We start from the raw sequence: 19,493 nt of genomic DNA, 5'->3' as shown, positions 1-19,493 counted from the left end.
ACAATTACAAAGACGGCATGGAAGATCATTGCACATAAAATGCTCTTTGTTCCAATGCCCAGACAGAGGGAGCTCTCAGTGCTGGGAGAACAGATGGATTTGGTTGGGTAAGGAAACTAGAGGACGTTCAGCACCAATCCCATAAGTGAAAATGGAAACCACACTGATATCATTGAGTAAGCAATATATATTCAGTAAGCATTGTGGGAAATTAACATAAAAGAATTACAATTATGCTATGAATTACTATGGATGTATTCAAAACAAATGGGTCAATGACAATTTGACAAACCCATGCCGGTCTGCAGGGGACCTCTACATGATATAATTTTATTCACATATAAAATACATATCAACACACATCAGTTGTGGTAAATTGAAGCTCAAGCATATTCTCTTGACGTGCAACCAAAGAGGTTCAATGTTTAAATGTGAATAAAAGCCTAAATTAAATCTGTTCATCAAATAAAATCTCTTTAGAAAATATGGACTAAACCACTCAATTCATATGGATTAGTTTTAAGTGATAGTTGCATAATTGTCAATGGAGGGACGGAAATCGAATTTTAACATGTTCTGATTAAAGGGGCACTTCAGCACTGGGAAGATGAATGTGTATTTAAACCAAGCCTGTAGCACTCCTCTCAGAAACTGAAGCCTCCGCGCCTCAATCGCCCCCCGGTGGTTGGTCCCAGTATAGCTCTTAAACCTCACCTCTCCATGTATTAGAATGGACGTGAGACACACTAAACAATTCAATTACACTTCAAATAATTGTTTCCAAAAGTTGGTTTCTGTCATTTTAGGCAGTTTTTATAACAATGATTTCATTTCAAGTGTTCGTTTTTTAAACAAGTTTAGTTTTAGTTAGTTATTTGATACTATAAAAACGGGGGGTGTGACGTCATGATTGACAGCTGAGATAGACGGCTTCTCTGAGTGAAGTTGTCACTAAGGCACAAACAGACTTTTTTCGGGATTTCTGGGAGGAGATTGGAGCTTTAGGTTTAATTTCTACATTTCTATAACTGTTTATTTCACACCAACATAATGAATTGTTCTGCATCTGTGAGAGTGTGGGCGTCTTTTGATAATTGCGATACTTCCTGCTCTCTACTGCGCAACTCCGGTCCAGAGATCGTTACTGCGCAGACTCGGTCCCAAGATGTCAGAGCCTCCTAAAGCTTCAACTCTGGTCAGCGGAAGTCAATGAAGTCGCATCGTCCATATTATTTTACGGTCTATGATTTAAACTGGGTCATTTATGTAGTAGAAATGTGAAATTATTTTTGAATTTGGTGCCATCTAGACCGAGAAAAGACAGAAAATTTATTTTTGTCTCATGTGGATGAAAGACAACAACTCCCAGAATGCACTTGCTTTGCTGCCCAACAAGGCCACTCCCAAAACCACAGCTACTAGTTATCACTTGCCCAGTTCAGTTAGAGAATAGACACTACAATTAAAAACTGAACGTGTCTTTTCAATAAAGTGTGAGTGAGCCGAACGAAAGTCACGACACATACGCAGCAGGAGTCAGATTTCATTCATCACGAGAGCGAAGAGCTGAGGTAAGTCATTCTCGGCGCGTGTCCAGTCTGGCGCGTTATCAGATCATGCCTATGGAAGCTTAACTTTCATAGGAATTCATTGAAAAGTTGAAACACCCACTTTGCTCCGTACCGCTCCGTTATTAATGCCCGAGCCGAGCGGCAGCAGCCGTGCGCATTTACATTCTGTGAGTGAGATCCCTCCCCTGTGGGCGGGTTGAAAACATGCGGAACTAGCTCTTGCTACTGGCTGTAGTCTTTAGCCTCTGGCTAAAAATCCTCAGATGACAAATTCTCTTGTCTCAGGGGGACATGAGGGGGAAAAGTACAATAGTTTGAATATACTACCGGGTTTCTACTGATACAAAGCTTAATGCTAAATCGCTGAAGTAGCCCTTTAAGCTGGTTGACCAGCTAGCCTGATAGGGAGACCAGCATCCAAAACCAAACATATGCTGGTAATCAGCCATTCTTCTCTTTTCAACAAAGTATGCACATAACACGGAACAGCACTTTCCCAGGGCTGAAGGTTACTGCATTACATTGTTTAATGGAGAGCAGCCCAGTTACAGAGACTCTGATTATCACATCTTTCCAGGATGGAAGACATTCACAGCAAAATGCTCTCTGCGGTCATGGCTTGCGCCCCTTCGTGCTGCCTCAGCTCACAATAAAGTCTAACAGTCATTTCCTGATGGACCTCCTTCAAAAGAATCTTTTAATGTGATTGTCAGATTTCAGCCTGCAGTTATGTAGGCTAAGTGAGATTAAATTGAAGTACAAAGATGGGACGGATGATGCGGTGCACATAATAAAGAGTCGGCCCATCTAAATTGGCCTATGAAAGTATGCATGCATTCTGGATCACTATTGACATGCATTGGTGATTTCTATGCGCTATCCAAAGCAGCCAAACCTAAGTATCTTTTCGAGAGGGAAGCCAACAAAAAAAACAATTAGCTTAAATCACACTCTGGCTTATCCATTTAGCATGCAGCAATGAAAAAACATAGGCTAACCTATATTTTTTGTGATGCATCACCTGCATGATGAAGGAGCTGAGCTTGCATTGCTTTCACCTTGGACTAATTTGCCCGGTCAGGGTGACACTTGCTGACTGCATTTCCATAACATAGATCTCTCTCAATCTACAGCAGTGAGGCTATCACAGACACCCTGTGTGTGTGTGCCCTGTCCTTACATGACCCTGGATTAGCCTGCATGTCATTTGCCGATAGTGACTGCAGTGAATGGCCCGTCTAAATGTATACTTGAAATGACCCTATGAAATCACTTTGCACAATACAGAATAACACGTGACGTAAACTGCTGATAGGACAAAGCCTCAAGTGTCATTTTCTCTTCAAATTACATACGCGTTGGATTTATGATTCATGCATGAAAAGCATCGGCTAAAAGGATTCATCTACACAGGCAAAAATGTTGAAATTAAAAGAACAAATATTGCACTTATTCTACTCTAATCCTGGTATTTTTTTTATAAATTCAATAAATATATATGTATACCATTAATTGGCCAGGCTGATATATTGGAAACCACACAAAAGTTTCAGAAGCCCTTTAATTGTAAACAAAAATAAACATAAACTAACTAAATCCAGTAATAATAGTAATAATGTTCCTATTACTAAAAGGTGCAGTAAGCGATTTCTGAGAAACACTGTTGATATTTGAAATCAACCCAAACAAACGCACCCCTCCCCTCATTGCTCCACCCCCAAAATGCACAAACACGCAATGCAAGAGTGGATGTACCTACCTTTATCATAGCTGAAGCAAAGCAAAATACTGCTTTGTGAAAAATAAAGCAAAGATGATGATGAACGAACAACATTTAAAAAAAATTAACATACAGTACACAAGAGACAAGCAAGAGTTGGTTGTTGGTCGCCAGCAGCACACCAGCTCTAGATTAACAATGACACTCAAAACTGTCCTGTTCTTATAGCTACACATTACAACAACAGCATGTCTTGGTGCCATGATACATAGCAAAACCAATGTTACATGTGTATGAAGCAGAATAGGGCTGCACGATTAATCGCAATTAACCTGAAATCACACTTAAACCGATTTGGCTTTGTGCGATAATGAAATCTCAAAGGCTGCGATTATTTTTATGCACAGCTTGTCAGTGATCAGTAGTAAATGCTGCTCCATGTGAAAGCACTGCGAGTTTGAGTCGCTTACAACGTGCATTTGAAAAAGCAACACGCGTCAAACATCTTTCCAAACATGAGAAGCATTTAGGAAACTCTTGTCCAACAAAAGACAACATTTAATAACATCGATGTTATTATTCCAAACTCACTTCAGTTGACGTCAGTCATCTCCTTCTGTGAAATGATGTGGCTTCTTACAAAGAATAAGACACACAACATATTTCGTAGTATTCTATACAGTGATTATGTCGATTACCATTGAAGTATAAATATACTTTATTATCATGAAAATACCAGAGAAGGATATTTTGAAGAACCTTGATAGACCATATATTGTCATAGGCGTGTGTTTATTATTCATGTTTAATCAATCAAAGCATTTCAATCTTCTGTTTATTCAGCTACAGTGATAGTATGACGCCCATAGGGATTTCCTGGAATGAAGTGCTTTATCCTACTTCTGTGGGGCATATTTGGAGTTTCTGCGGGAGAGCGCCCTCTGGTGTTCAGATGGAGCAGCATTTACTACTACAGGAAAAATAAATAAATAAAAAAAAGCGCAGCATTTTCCAAATCGCGTCCGGTTTCATTTCGATTAATTGTGCAGCCCTAGAGCAGAAACATCACAACCTCGCCATCCGTTTTCAGGCCTTCCCGCTTCAGGCTCTCCAGCGCTGGAGAGCTTTTTTTTTATTAAGGCGGGTCCTAAATCTCTTGTCTGATCAAAACTTTTTTTTCAGTAATATTCCTCTGACCTTTTCTCTTTTGTAATGTCTCTCAGCCAGCTCTCTTTCAACAGTCTTTCTTCAAATCTCCCTCTTGCTCACTCTCTCTCCTCCCCTATCATGAGTGTATACGCCCCCTACTGCTGGCTACAAGTGTGTTGTGGTGCTCGTTCTGATCCACTTTCAACAGTGTTTCTCAGAAATCATTTATGGCTCGTTTCCACAGAGCAGTACGGTTCAGTACAGTTCAGTACGGTACGCAATTTTTGCAGTTTCCATTGTCAGAACTTGAGAATGGTACCCTAATTCCGAACCGTACCGTATCACTTTTTTTGGCACCCTTCCATTGGGGTACCTAGCACAGTAGTCCGGTACTAAAGGGTGAAGCTAGACTCACTGCAGAACGTTGATTGGTTGACAGAGAATCGTCACTTGCGCGTGCTTTATCGGCTGTGTTTTTCCTTGCAGCCTACAGCCTTGGCTCAAACTTCTTGTGACAGCCACATGCTGAGAAGCAAGCACAAGATCTGTTATATGTCCTCCACTGCTGTTTACTGTGTCGCTTTCTTATTTGCGAGAGAATGACGTCGATCGCTATACCACGCCTTAAGCTGGATCAGGGTTTAGCGTCCCGAATCGTACTGAACTGTACTGTATGAACCGTACTGCTTAGTGGAAAAAAGCCATTACTGCATCCTTAAGTCAGTGTGTCTGACCTGCAGAAAGCCAACATTAGCATCTAGTCTTTCAAAGCGAACTACCATGACCCATGACCTAACTCTACCATTTAGCAAATGCATGCTTTAAAGTTGCTTGCTGCATCCATTTTTCCACCCTTCCCATTGGGCTACAAACGACATGATTATAGTCATTCTGTCTAACATAGAGTACCACTTCCTCTTGCAGTGTTTTTCTAAGGGGCAGGCAGAGAGTTTCTCCTATTTTAACCTAATATTTAAGGCAACAAAAGTGGAAGGTGCCACTGGCAGAGTGCCAAATAACAGGTCAATACTTCCAGACTCTGCGGCTTCAGTCCTTTTCCTCTCAGGCACTAAAGTATGCCCTCCACCCCCTTGCCTAAATACACCCAACCTTTCACTAGTTCTTCACCATTTACTCAAACACTTTAAAACCATTCCATTCTGGTTCATCATTCTGGGTGTTTCAGCATAATCTACACGAACATAATAGTAGTGTCCCAAATGACCTACTACTCTTGACTCTTCCATCAAGTGTGTATGAATTTGAGAAGGTTATTTTGTCATCCAGGAGTCTGATAGTCCTACCCTTCTGCTATGTAAGGCAACAGTCGGCATGCCAAAAATCATTTTTTGGTTAAATTAATTTTGGTTAATCGGCATCATCCGGGTATTTGATCTGTGCTTTTTCTTTTTGCAATTTTCAGTGTGAACAAACTACTCACACTATTTATATTACAAAATGACATAGAATGGTGCAAAAGGAAGCGATCTGGGAATCACCTAGTAAGTTTTTGTTACTAGGCTACCAGTCATTTTAAACTTTATACTGACACCTACCAGCCTGGATGGATTACGTTTGTTTACTGACTGTTATACTTCACATTGCAGTTTATTGTGTTTGGGCATTTTATTTTGATATTAATATGATTGTGGAAAAAAGAGAGAGAAAACAATAAAAAAGCTTTCAATTTATAACAAAATGTGTATAAAAATGTATTAGCCAAAAAAATTACTCAATGCATTTTTTAAATAATTGAAAGCCATGTTGCTATTAATTAAAAGTCTAATATGTGAAGAAGTTTATGTAATATTCAGGCTATAAATATAGAAAAAATATAAATTGATTTTACATTATACACCAAACTCACAAACACTGTTTTATAGAAGTATTCTACCAAATATATATTGTAAGAAAATAAATCATGCAAATTCAAGAAGGCTAAATTAAAGATATTAATAGTAGGCTACTTGGACACAAGCCTTGCTTGTATAATTTAGTTTCGTAAACCTAAGCCTCGTAAGGTAAAACAAACAGCTTATAATTGTTAGTTTAGTAAGAGTTCATTTTGACTTTAACAGCAAACGGAGCATTTTTACACATGGGCATACTATCGCAGACATCCGATCCCAGCTGGCTATGTAAACTTTACAGCGAACTTGCAAGTTAACTTTAAGGTAAATCCATTCAAGATGACTTGTTATCATCCTGGAAAAGATAAAGTACCCACCGGTGCAGACGCTCAACAGAAGTCCGAGCAGAGGTAGAAGCCCATTGAAAAACGTGCTATTCCCAAAGATGTGTCTTACTTCCTCTGCCATGGTTTCTGACTGCAGTAGTGAGTTCCTCCTTGTTGAATCAACTCGGTGTCTGATCCACAGCAGCCGAACCGCGCGTGGGCGGTACCTTCAGTCCAGCAGTGGTTTCCGACTAAAAATAAACTCGTCAAAAAATGCAGAGCATTGCAACGCAGTTATCATTTACACTCGTTCAGAGACAACTGATTGATGACATTTTAATAGCAACAGCTTCGGTTTAATGGGAAAGATAAGGCTGCGCAAAGTCAAAAAGCAAAAGAGTGTCCTGGGATATCGTTCAGGTATTAAAGTTAAAGCTCCTTTATATAGATATTAGTCTCGTGCTGTGCATTAGAGTTGTCAGCGGTAAGTTGCGGATTCTTCGACTTCATTTGGTCGTGCTGGAATGCATTTGTTCAAATGTCCCTCGTAACATTAGATACAAAACTAGACATATTGGAATGGCTTGGCTCAATGGGGTGCTGGGAGATGTCGCCCAGTTCACTCAGATTAAAGAGTGAGCCATGCTGGGCACGCTTTCCATGATCCTTGTGTTTTATTTATGTCTTTCAAGAGTGATAAATCCCCAGCTGAGTGGTGCCATTTACACCAATCAATCATTTTTATTGGTCCTCTTCTGAATGTATGTAACTCCTCTAATGCAAAGACTTCTGGAACTTGATGCACTACAGACAAATAATTTAGTTGTAGTTTGTGAATCGTGGAGAAGAAAGAACATATCGAATAATCTTACATTTTAAGCAATCGCGATTAATCGCATCCAAAATAAAAGTTTGTGTTTATATATGTGAGTGTACTGTGTATAATTATGTATACACTGTAGATAAATTGCTGTAAATTCAACAGTTACTGGCAGCGATTAAAAACTGTATTTTCACTTACAGTATACCGTATGTTTACTGTTCTTGCATTTACAGTACTGTAGCCTATTGTCATTTACAGTATTAGTACTGTTGAATTTATTATTAAAAAAATTCATTAAAAAAAATAAAAATGGACAATTAATCGTTTGACAGCCCTGTAATAAAAGTTTTGCAGAACATTATATAATGTAGCATCGATAGGTCATGTTTTTAATGGTAGTTATTAGTGTTAGAGAGAAAGTTCATAAAGGTCAAAAACTCTTTGGATTCTCAGCCATCAAGCCTTAATGATCAGAATTAATTCATATGAACTGTGGGAAAGTATAGCCTAATGCATCACTGTGCTGGAATATACGCTGATACTGAATGAAACCTCAGTTTGAATAAAAATAATAATATTAAATACATTTTGTATCAAAGTGTCAAATAAAAAGATAACAGTTTCAGTTACCATTGATTTTATTATATGGGGAAAATTATGCAATACATAACTGAGGTTTCCATTCTGCATAACATCTGTGTTCCAAATGATTATGCAAGTGACATATCAGTAGGATTTCAGTACAATAAACATTCAGATTTTCGTTTTTCAAATAAAGTGATTGTTTTATTCCTCCATATCTTTTTAGATAACTATCAAGCACAAACAGGTTTGTTAAATCGTTTGCCAGGTCTACTTAGGTAAATGAAACCCTACTTTAAGAGGTCGTTCCACATTTTTAAGAAAGTACAGTTCTCATGCAATATGAGGAGATCTTTCTGAAGATGAAAAGCATGAAATGGTGCAATGTTATGCAAAAGGCATAACATCGACTAATAATGTGTGAAAACTGAACAGACGTAATCAAAGATTTGTGAGTAATGTTCAGCACAAGCGAACTCGGTCAGATAAAGGTTTTATTAAGGAAAGTTTCTGTCAAAACAAATTAATTGTATGAAAAGGAGAGCTATAAAAAGCCACTGTTGAGCAGCGGACAGGTATTTGAAGCTTCTGGAGTCTCAAGAACCTCTCCATGCAGGCTGACAGTTGTGCGGAAAGTTGCATTTTAGCCTCCTCTAACCAAAGGTCACAAAGAGAAACGTTTACAGTGGGTTAGAAATTCATTTTCAAACAGTTTTATTTATGTGGTGTTTTTTGCAGCATGGAATAGTGCGTTGTCCTGAATGAAAATCCTTTTATTTCAGAAGGAGCTATCCTTCTTTTTATACCATAGCAGAAAATGGTCAGTTATAAACTCCACATATCTTGCAGAAGTCATTTTGACACCCCCAGAGACCCTAAAGGGCCCTTCCATCTCATTTCCCAATATTCCAGGCCAAATCATCACCCGCCGGCTCCTTGCTTACGTCACAGTCTCGTTGGAATGTGGTGGCCACTCACCAAATATCCAGAAATCCATCCATCTAGACCAGGAGTACCCACCCCTGATCTAGACCATCCATTGTAGTACGGCATTTTTCAGTGAATAAAACCATTTAAAAATGAGTCTTCATGTATTTCTAACCTACTGTAAACGTTTCTCTTTGTGAGCTTTGGTTAGAAGTGGCTGAAATGCAACTTTATGCGCAACTGTCAGCCTGCATGGAGAGGCTCTTGAGACTCCAGCAGCTTCAAATACCTGTTTGCTGCTCAACAGTGGCTTTATTTTATATCTTTTTTATAGCCTTTATCTGACCGAGTTCTGTAATATACTGTAAATTACTCACAAATCTTATAATAGTTCAATAATCTCCATTAAAGGCCTTTTGCACAATATTGCACCATTTCATGCTTTTCATCTTCAGAAAGATCTTTCTTCCTCCTCACATTGCATGAGAACTGTGACTTTCTTAATAATGTGGAACAACCTCTTAAAGTAGGGTTTCATTTACCTAAGTAGACCTGGCAAACGATTTAACAAACCTGTCTGAGATTGATACCAGTCATCTAACAAGATATGGAGAAATAAAACACTTTCTTTGAAAAACTAAAATCTGAATGTTTACTGAAATCCAACACAAGGTATTTTTATGTTCAAAACAAGAAAACTAGTAAGAGTGAATACAGAAATCCATTTTTAGTGTACAGTTCCTTCAACACCCAATTTACAGTTAATAACTGAAGGAACAGGCTTTTGTATTGTAATTAGACTAAAATATTTTAGTCTAAACAATGTTTATTTCTGACATCATTCTCCCAAACATTTTTTTCCCATGATACCATCGCCCTCTGTTGGTTAAAACTGTGAACTTCAGCGTGAAACTCATTTTATGGCGCCATAATTCAGTTCAAAAAAATAAGTTACTGGAATTCAGACATTTAGCAAAAACTGTTCTAAATAAATTTTCCATTTATTAAGATAATAAATAACAGGTGATCTCAAATACAAAACAGATTGATTGCAACTTTGTAGAAATACATTGTAATATCACATCATTCTGTGACAATTTCAATGTTGCATTAACTCGCATCAAAAAATAAACTATGAAAATATATACATATATACAAATACCAAATCAAATGTCATTTCCAAAGTATCGATGGATCTTACAAGTGGTGTTAACAACTTTAACAGGTAATACAAGTTATTCTAAATAAATTACATTTGTTGTAGGCTACTTATACCTGTTCTATTGTTATGAACACATATCTTGATAAAACAAGGCCTTTAAAAGCAGGACTTCTTTTAATTCCATAACAAATAGGCTACTCATTGCAAATTCATCTCAAGGTGCTTTCTGGATTCAATCGCTCTCGTTGACTACGTTTACATGGACAGCAGTAATCTAATTATTGACCTTATTCTGAAAGAAAATATTCTGATTAAGGTGTTTATATGAGTTGCTTTTTAGAATATTCCGTTCATGTTCCCGTTTTACATGTTTTTTTTTTTTGGTTGGTTTTTTTCCCGTTTTACGTTATAGAACATAGGTCGATTAATGGCACGTCATTACGTCCCCATGCCACGCTACGCTGTCCGACGTCCAATCATAGCGCGACTTTGGCGGGTCTGATCAATTTCAATGGGCTCAGGCAACCCGCTCTAACTTTACCTGCGGGTGTCGCTGTTGGACAGTGTTACTTTATAAAAACGAGTGATTTTTATACTTTATGTAATTTTTTATACATATATTTCTGCTGTTTTATTTTTGTAATTATATATTGTCTCTTTCAGTTTTTTTGAAGAGACACTGCCTATCTTGCCTCCTTTTTGACAGCCTACATTTCGAATAATAGCTTTGATTAATGATGAAAAAGGTTTCAAAATCGTGATTGTTTGGATTGTTTTTTCCTGCCGTCGAGCCACAGGTGTTCACTGAATGACCCATATGGCTCGCGAGCCTAGAGGTTCCCAACCGCTGTTGTAAGCAGACAATTTGGTCTCAATTATGAATAAGGGATTACAGATACAAACTTATTGTATTTCACTTTTACAATGAGCAGCATTATTACTACAAAAATAAAAGAATATAGAGGAGGCAGTGTCAGAATGAGCAGTCAAGCAAGACTGGTGTGCATATGTGTCCTGTCACAATACGGCGAAAACTAACGTTACACGACGTTAATAGTTAGAATAAGGTGTGTACATGTCTGTAATGCTCTCCGATAATGCGACTAAAATAGGCACTCCACATGTCTTAATTTGATTTGCGTTTACTTCGAGTATGACTTTAACCGGATTAAGGTAATCAGAAATCGTTGTTTACATGGTAGCTTCTTAATCAGAGTATTGTCTTAATTAGGGTTAATATCGGAGTATTGTTGTCCATGAAAATGCACTCATTGAGTTATTCGCTGCTTGCAAACTCAAGAACATTTGTATTTTTTCCTAGTCCTCACGAAGGTAGGCCTCTGGAATATCTTCCAGGTCATTAATGTCAATACTAGAAGCAAATTCAGCCATTCTCTGGATTTCTTCCGCTTTAGTCTCAGCCAGTTTTTTCTCTGCTTCTTTTGAGATCTTTCGAATCTCCTCCACTTTGGACTGCGCCACCTGCAGGTTAGTCTTTGTTGATTTGCATGCATGCTCTGCCCCTGTAAAAATATAAGGATTTAATCAATTCACAGCCCGGATCAATCTCATATGTACAATAAATGCTCTTTTTAACAGATTGCGTAGGGAATATAAGTTATAGGTTTAATAAAGAAGGCCAATTGATAAACATACCTGAATTGTAGGCTGCTTCTGCTGACAACTCACAGATGTGGATGGCATTCACCCAGTTTGACTCAAAGCGTTTACATTCTTCCAATCTATCACTAACCTGACAAAAGAGAGAAATGCTGTGAAAGTCTGCAATTAGATTAACTACTTCAATATCAGCAAGGTCTGCTAATCAGCCTTACTAATCAGGATCCATATTGTTGCAAACGTTAAATGCTTAGATAAATGAAAGCAGACCTTGTTCTACAATTTAAAGGAATTTACCTCTACTCGCTGGCCAATGATCACCTGCCAAATGCGGTCCTCTTCAGCAGGGGACAGTTTTCCTATTGAGGCAATGTATCGCTTCTGAAGGGCAACACTCGTGTGTAGTGCCTGAGAAAAGTTACAATATTTTAGACATCAATCAAGTCTTCACATTTTTAAGTTTTACTGAGTGGACTACAGTTTTAAAATGCAGTGTTTATAAGCATTACCTTGGCATACTTTGTGAGGGCATCCACAAGGGCCAGCGTGGTCTGAGAGAGGTATGTGTTGGCACTGTCTGTGACCAGACAAGAGGCCCGACGAATCAGGGATTCATGCGAGAGGTTTTCAACCTGCTGGAGAAAAGGAAAAAAAAGGATGCGTTTCATTACACTTGTCATAATAGTCAGAATAAGATAAGTTCGGGAACTCGTTCTATTTATTTTTGCGATTTTTGTTAGTCTTTTCAGTGAATCATAAACATGCAGTGAGAAGCTCAGACGAATGACTCTTATGAGCCAGTTCTTTTTAGCGAATCAGCAACACATAAAAATGAGAGGTTACTGAATTAACCTGACTCACATAACTGCAAATTTCAACATGTACTAAACAGTTTGTTGTAAAAAGTGGCATTCTATGGGAAATATGAATATCAAAGGCATAGAGCTAGGACCAGTTAACGGATTAAAATGCCCCTTTATAAACTTTTACAAGATTTCAAATGTATTTTGTTGCTTAAATCTAACTAACTAAGAGGCAGCATTCGATAAAAAAAAAATATATATATATATATATATATATATATATATATATATAAAATTTTTATTATTATTATTTATTTATTTTTTGCAAAATTAATGAAAACTCTGTCCTCATTTACTCACACTCAAGTTGTTCCAAAACTGTATTTATTTCTTCCGTTGAACACATTTTAAAGAATGTTGGTAGGCTAACTAGACAGTTGATCAACAGTCTTCAAAATATCTTATTTTGTGTTCAACAAAAGAAAGAAACTCATAGAGGTTTGGAACAACTTGAGGGTGAGTAAATTACAAAGGTGACATTTTTGGGTTATATCTCTTTAATGCGACCGTTAGCATGTCGTCGCCCTCTCAGCTTTCCATACGTGCGTTAACAAGTTCTGTTCAAGTTCTGTTCTGTTCAATGTCTATAGCGTAAAAGCAAATTTTAAAAGTGTTTACATTAAGGTTACCTGTGTAAAAGGAACTGCACAGAGCCCGCTGCCGACACTGAACGCGACTGGTTTTGATCGGGCAACCTCCGGCAGGCGCAGGAGACGCCGATGAACGGGGCTGCAGCGGAACACATTGGCCTTGTCCCTTTGATATAAGAAAATAAATTAGATTAAGCATATGACTTAAATAACACCCTCACACGCATATCCACCACGACCTTAAAATCGCTACAAATGCACGCAATCTTACTTGAGAATTTGAACACACGCAGCGCTCAGTCGCAGCACTGTCATGTTTCTCCGGGCAAACAGGAAGTCGGTCCGGCCTTTAAGAAGATTCCCACTAGCACACAAACCAGAGTTTCTAAAAGCCTGCATATTACCTTACAGCCTTTTACTAATAGTAATAAAAAATAACAATCGTAGATTTTTTTCCTTTAAGCCTGTATTTGTCTTAACGTAAAGCTATTCAATGTTTAACGTTGACAGCACTGCCCACCAGTATTTATATACTGCTATAGGACTCTGCCCTGCAGTGTATCGATCCGTTTATTCGGACCTTTAATCTTGATTTTAGTGGTTCAAGGAAAGATAGGGTTTGACGCACATTTACACTCTACGTCAGCACAAAGGTTGTGGGCTGTGGTAAACACTAGTGAGCGCTTAGTGGTTGGACTGCAGTATATGGTGACCTACCGCTCTAGCGATCACGAAACAATGTGTATTGAGAACATAACAGAGGCCATTGATGAGCATGGCCTGCACGTCTCAATGGGGTGTGCCAGACAAACAAGTACACATGATAAGAAAAAAAAACTTAGTGAGCAAAAAATACACTGTATCTATCAAGGCAAAGGATCAATAGCTACTGTGTACTATAGAAAGCTCTTGATAGACCAATTAAATTGACTTCAACCATCTTATCTTTCAGCTTTGAATAGTCAGTGAATTGGTCAGATATGTTTCTCAGCTGTTCCCAATCAAGTTGTAGCCAGTTGTGAGACAATCAGGACTATAGGCTAATGTCCTGTTGTCATAGTATTGGGGTACCTGACATCATTCTATATTCTAAATTCATATCATTATGAAGTTGACCAATGCCCCATCCCAAATATGTTTGATGGGGTTGAGGTCATGGTTATGTGCAGGCAAGTCCTTCCACAACAAACTCATCCAACCTTTGTGCACTGTGTACAGTAGGCTACAGTCGTGCTGTAGCCTATTAGAAAAGGGCCTTCCCACAAGAAGCATAGTATTGTCCAAAATGTCTTGGTAAACTACCAAACTTGAACTAATAAAACAAAATTTTCTCATACCCGTATTCCTCCACCACCAAACTTTACAGTTGACACAATGAAGTCAGGCAGGTAATGTTGTCCTAGCATGTACCCAACCCAGATTTACCCATCAGACTGCCAAACAGAGAAGCATGATTTGTCACTCCACAGAACATGTTTCCACTATGTTGGGTGGTGGTATGCTTTCCACTCCATCTGACACTTGGCATTGTACTTGGTGATGTGAGGCTCACAGAGTTGATGCTGTTCCTAAATGCTTCCACTTTTAAATAATACCACTTACAGTTAAAAAAAGTGGAATATCTAGCAGTAGCAGGGATGGCATTTCACAAACTGACTTATTGCAAAAGAGGAACAATGGCATCCTATCTCAGTACCTCTCTTGAATTCACTGAGCTCTTCAGAATGACCCGTTTTACCCCACAAATGTTTGTTAATAGTTTGCATGGGTAGGTGCTTTTGTATTTTATATACCTGTGGCAATTGGTCTGATTGAAACAGGTGTATATAAATAGTGTATATATATATATACACACACACTTCCCTCCATATAGATATAAATATGGTGTGTGAGTGTTTGGGAATTTTAGGGATACTTTCATTTACTATGATGAACTGTTATGTTCCAAATTTTCCTTTGGCCATGTATTGTCGCTGCACTATTAAAAGCATTTGTAGCATATAGAAGCATATAGAAGTTCAGTTTGTCTCTATGGTAAATGTATAATGGTGAAAAACCATTTGTCTCCAAAATACGTTTAAAAACCTTTTTGAAGAGTATTCGTAAAATATACTCAACAAAAAGAAGACCCTTAAAACGTGATGAAATCTCTTAAGTGAGTTCACAAAGCACTTATCTTATGCAGTCGTATAAGAATGTACACATAAACAAAGAGTTTATAGAGCTCAGGGTCCAAACCAGAGGACTACACAGAAATCACAATAAAGGCTGTTTGGAAGTCAGGATTGCATCATGTCATAGAGGCATGCAAAGGCCACAAAACATTATAGACACGTAGCAAACATTTTGGCATTATCACTTTAAACTTTTATTTGCCTGATGTTTCTGTTAGTTTATTTTCAAATAACTGTGCTAATAGTATAAACTGTATCTTCATTAAGATATGAGCATCACATCAAATATGCTGATTGGATAGTGTTGCTTAATCACAAAGCTGCTCGTGTAATGTATTTACATTTTGGCATATGACTGATTTATTTTTCAATATTTCAAGGGGTGATGTGACACTTGCAGTAACCGCTGATAATATTAATATTTTCCTAAGAGGCCTCAGAAAGAAAGTGTGCTGTATTATTATTATTATTATTATTATTATTATAACATTACAGACGTTACACATGAAAAACATTTAGAAAACAAAAACGACTGAGACATTCTAAATCCAAAATGTAAATTTGTTGAGCTTGAATTAATATTTATTTGTGCATATTTACATGAATGTATGTTAGATTCACACAATGTTAATCTACAGGCTGCAAAACACACTTAAAACGCTTGCTATGTGTGCTGTGCTTTCCTTGTATGTAGATTGCATTTATAATATTTGGAAATAACTGACTTTTATTTATTACATTGAAATGTATGCAATGTAAAAAAATAATAATAATGCTCAATCAGGCCAATAGAGGTTGCTATTAAACAACATACTGCTTCTGAGGCACCTTCCAAAGACCTTATTGGCCAGACAAATACAAACTCTGGACGATTTTACATGGAATATTATAGTCACTTTTAATCAATTTCTTAAAATCAAAACGGGAGAAAATAATGTTCCAAAGAATATGTGATATAATACAAGTAACTTTATGACATGCATTTAGGCCTGTTCAAATCAAATGGGCATGTTTAAAAACATGTAGTTTGATGGAATTATTCATTAAAGACTTTACTAAAAGATAATCATGTTTTTTTATCAGTGTCAGATGAGATGGTGTTGTTTTTGCATCTGATATAGTAAGCCAGAGCCGCATAGAATTTCTCATCTCTAAACCCATAGACGAGAGGACTCACTGCTCTAGAAGTGATACCAAATGCCAGGAAATTTATAAATCGGACAGTCAGATATGTTTGAATATCATACTGCATAACTACAGCCTCAATGTAAGGGCACATCACCTCGGCAGTACATAAAAACAGCTGAAGTATGTGCAGGGAAAGGGTGCGCTGCCCTTTTGATGCTGACTTCTTATTGTCACCAGAGGCTGCTCGTGCAGCAAGGTATATCATTACATAACAAAAGACTTCAATGAACAAAATAACCACAAGCCCCGCAATATACAACAGACTCCTGGCGAAGTGACCAATCTTTTCCGTAATCATAATCTCATAGTGGCAGTGTGTGAGTTGTGACATGTATTCATGTGAGGCAGTGCTGACAAGAATGAACATGTCAACAAAGGGGTTTATGGAGCTCAGGATCCAAATCATTAAAATCACCATTATGGCTCTTCTAGAGGTGGAGATGGCATGATGTCGGAGAGGCATGCAAATGGCCACATAGCGCTCCACACACATGGCTATAATAGTTAGTGGTGCACATGCTGTGATTGCTTCCATCAACATGCAGATGGGGATACAGAAAGGCAGCGGTAATAAAACAAAGTTATATGATAAGAGCACCACAAAATCTGTCAGACAAAGAAATATTAGGTCTACCAGGAGAGAGTGACCAAACAATATATAGCGTGTCTCCGTTCTGAAAGTCTCTTTCTTGGAGAATATTAAGAGCATGAGGAAGATGAGGTAGATGAAGGGCCACACAAAGATCTGGGTTAGCGCCATTGAAATGGTCCTCCGGACGGGGTCAACTTGGATCAGTTGCATCTGCTCATCGCCACTGGCATTCTGACTGGTCATTGTGCACACATCTGGGAGAAAATTAGACAGAAATTAGACAAAGAAAAACACAGCCTGTATGAGACATAAATGACCATGACTAATAATTAATCAACATTTATAATATACATTATCAATAAGCTTCAAATATTTATGTAGCATTAAGAAAAGAGTATGAAAAATGTCATTCTTGTATTTATGCAGATACAAATAAAGTGAAAAAACGTGTGAATGCTTGGACATTCATGCAATGTTAAATTATAAGTTTAATTTACCATAATGAATGTAACTGTCCCAATTATAGATATATATTGCATTGTGACATTCTCAATATTTATAATATGTATTAATGAGAAGCTTCAAATATTTATGTAGCCATAAAAAGTATCATTTCAGTTTGCATACAGTAAATGAAGGCCATGAAATCAATTAAAAATATAACCTTGCTTTATTACTTACTGACAGTAAGACTCTATTATTGAGCCCGGGTCATCAAGTGTAATAAATGCGCTGTGAACAAACATTTATATAGAGTTTGACAGAGTAAAACTCCAGTTGATCTGCTTAGTTGATGACATCTAGAGCTAAATATAGATGTGCTTGTGTTTAGGGGATAGACATGGAGTACTGAGACACAACCATACATTTACATTTATTTTATTTACAATATGTCATAAGAGTCGAAAGCTAGATTAGTGCACAAACTAGAGTCAAACTAAAATAGAGCAAACAACTGGTATGCCATTAGGCTAGATTCTATTCCTCAATAACATCTGTTTCTTTTCCATATGGCATTTCTAAAGCTACACCTTCTCTCCTTTTCTGCCTTTCATTCTCTACCACTCAGGTAATAATGAAATGCCACATGCATTCTGACTACAGCTACTTATACATCTATCTCAAATTTGTTACATGCATATACACTATATTGCCAAAAGTTTTGGGACGCCTGCCTTTACATGCACATGAACTTTAATGACATCCCATTCTTAATCTGTAGGGTTTAATATGGAGTTGGCCCACCCTTTGCAGCTATAACAGCTTCAACTCTTCTGGGAAGGCTTTCACAAGGTTTAGAAGTGTGTTTAAGGGATTTTTTGACTATTCTTCTAGAAGCGCATTTGTGAGGTCAGGCACTGATGTTGGACGAGAAGGCCTGGCTCGCAGTCTCCGCTCTAAATCATCCCAAAGGTGTTCTATCGGGTTGAGGTCAGGACTCTGTGCAGGCCAGTCAAGTTCCTCCACACCAAACTTGCTCATCCATGTCTTTATGGACCTTGCTTTGTGCACTGGTGCGCATGTAACGGAGATCAGCTAGTAGTTGCTGTGCGAGTAAACCTCACTCCACTGATCTCAAGAGACGCTCTAGCGACTGATGTTAGGTGTTACAGCCTTTAGCCTCCTTGTAAGAGCGTCAGACTCTCATGCCGGCGGACCCGGGTTCGAGTCCCGCTTGGAGCGGGCGTTTCTAACAGGAGGGGTTTCATTGGTGCTGTGACCCGGATGGGTGTGAGGTTTAGGGGGGTGAGTGTAACGGAGGTCAGCTAGTAGTTGCTGTGCGAGTAAACCTCACTCCTCTGATCTCAAGAGACGCTCTAGCGACTGACGTTACAGGTTGCAGCTCTCATGCCGGCGGACCGGCGTTCAAGTCCCGCTTGGAGCGGGCGGTTCGAACAGGAGGGGTTTCACGCAGTCATGTTGGAACAGGAAGGGGCCATCCCCAAGCGGTTCCCACAAAGTTGGGAGCATGAAATTGTCCAAAGTATCACAGAGCTTGAACACAAATGAGCACGGGACCGTTTGATAGCAGCTGCCTATCAGTGAGTACCAAAATGAGTCAAAATAGTCTTGGCTATTGAACCCACAGTATGCCCGAGCCTATTGATTCCCGACCGGAACCTGCACCGCAAATGACAATGTAAATATTATTCTACTCGTTACATCAAATATTAGCAGTTTACTCATCGGGTACCCGCCCGAGTGCAGGACTCTGGCCTGGGCTGCAGCAATGGAGGTTGTCCCTGAACTCTCTGTGCTTCTTGTCTGCTCCATCACCGCCATGGAGGCCGTCCCTGAATTCTCTGTGCTCCCTGTCTCTGTTCCGCATGGCCTCATGTCCGCTAGTGATCTTATG

General features: G+C 38.4%; 4 protein-coding genes across 4 annotated transcripts in view; all 4 read right to left on the bottom strand.

Annotated features, from left to right (window-relative positions):
* Positions 1 to 6,808, bottom strand: part of nectin3a (nectin cell adhesion molecule 3a) — a 47,080-nt gene extending 40,272 nt beyond the window's left edge. The window contains exon 1 of the mRNA XM_079822923.1: positions 6,668 to 6,808. Coding sequence (XP_079679049.1) covers positions 6,668 to 6,758 — 91 coding nt within the window. The 5' untranslated portion in view covers positions 6,759 to 6,808. The remainder of the gene's footprint in view (positions 1 to 6,667) is intronic.
* The window catches only part of LOC307130057 (TRPM8 channel-associated factor homolog), a 360,060-nt gene that overhangs the window by 13,148 nt on the left and 327,419 nt on the right, over positions 1 to 19,493 (bottom strand). The gene's annotated exons all lie outside the window — the stretch shown is intronic.
* On the bottom strand, positions 9,579 to 13,925 carry diabloa (diablo, IAP-binding mitochondrial protein a). The gene is made up of 6 exons (XM_079822958.1): positions 13,455 to 13,925; positions 13,223 to 13,349; positions 12,240 to 12,365; positions 12,028 to 12,138; positions 11,767 to 11,863; positions 9,579 to 11,633 (listed from the first exon to the last, which is right to left on the bottom strand). Exons 1-6 carry the CDS (start codon positions 13,580 to 13,582, stop codon positions 11,428 to 11,430), a joined length of 795 nt encoding a protein of 264 aa, XP_079679084.1. The 5' UTR covers positions 13,583 to 13,925; the 3' UTR covers positions 9,579 to 11,427.
* On the bottom strand, positions 16,424 to 17,380 carry LOC307130773 (odorant receptor 131-2-like; the record flags this gene model as incomplete). The annotated part of the gene is made up of 1 exon (XM_079823950.1): positions 16,424 to 17,380. The coding sequence occupies one exon, from the start codon at positions 17,378 to 17,380 to the stop codon at positions 16,424 to 16,426; it is 957 nt and encodes a 318-aa protein (XP_079680076.1).

The sequence above is a fragment of the Gobio gobio genome (assembly GCF_949357685.1).
Source record: "Gobio gobio genome assembly, chromosome: 8".
NCBI lineage: Eukaryota > Metazoa > Chordata > Actinopteri > Cypriniformes > Gobionidae > Gobio > Gobio gobio.
Note: the sequence above shows the minus strand (reverse complement) of the source record. Positions and strands in the feature narration are given on the sequence as shown.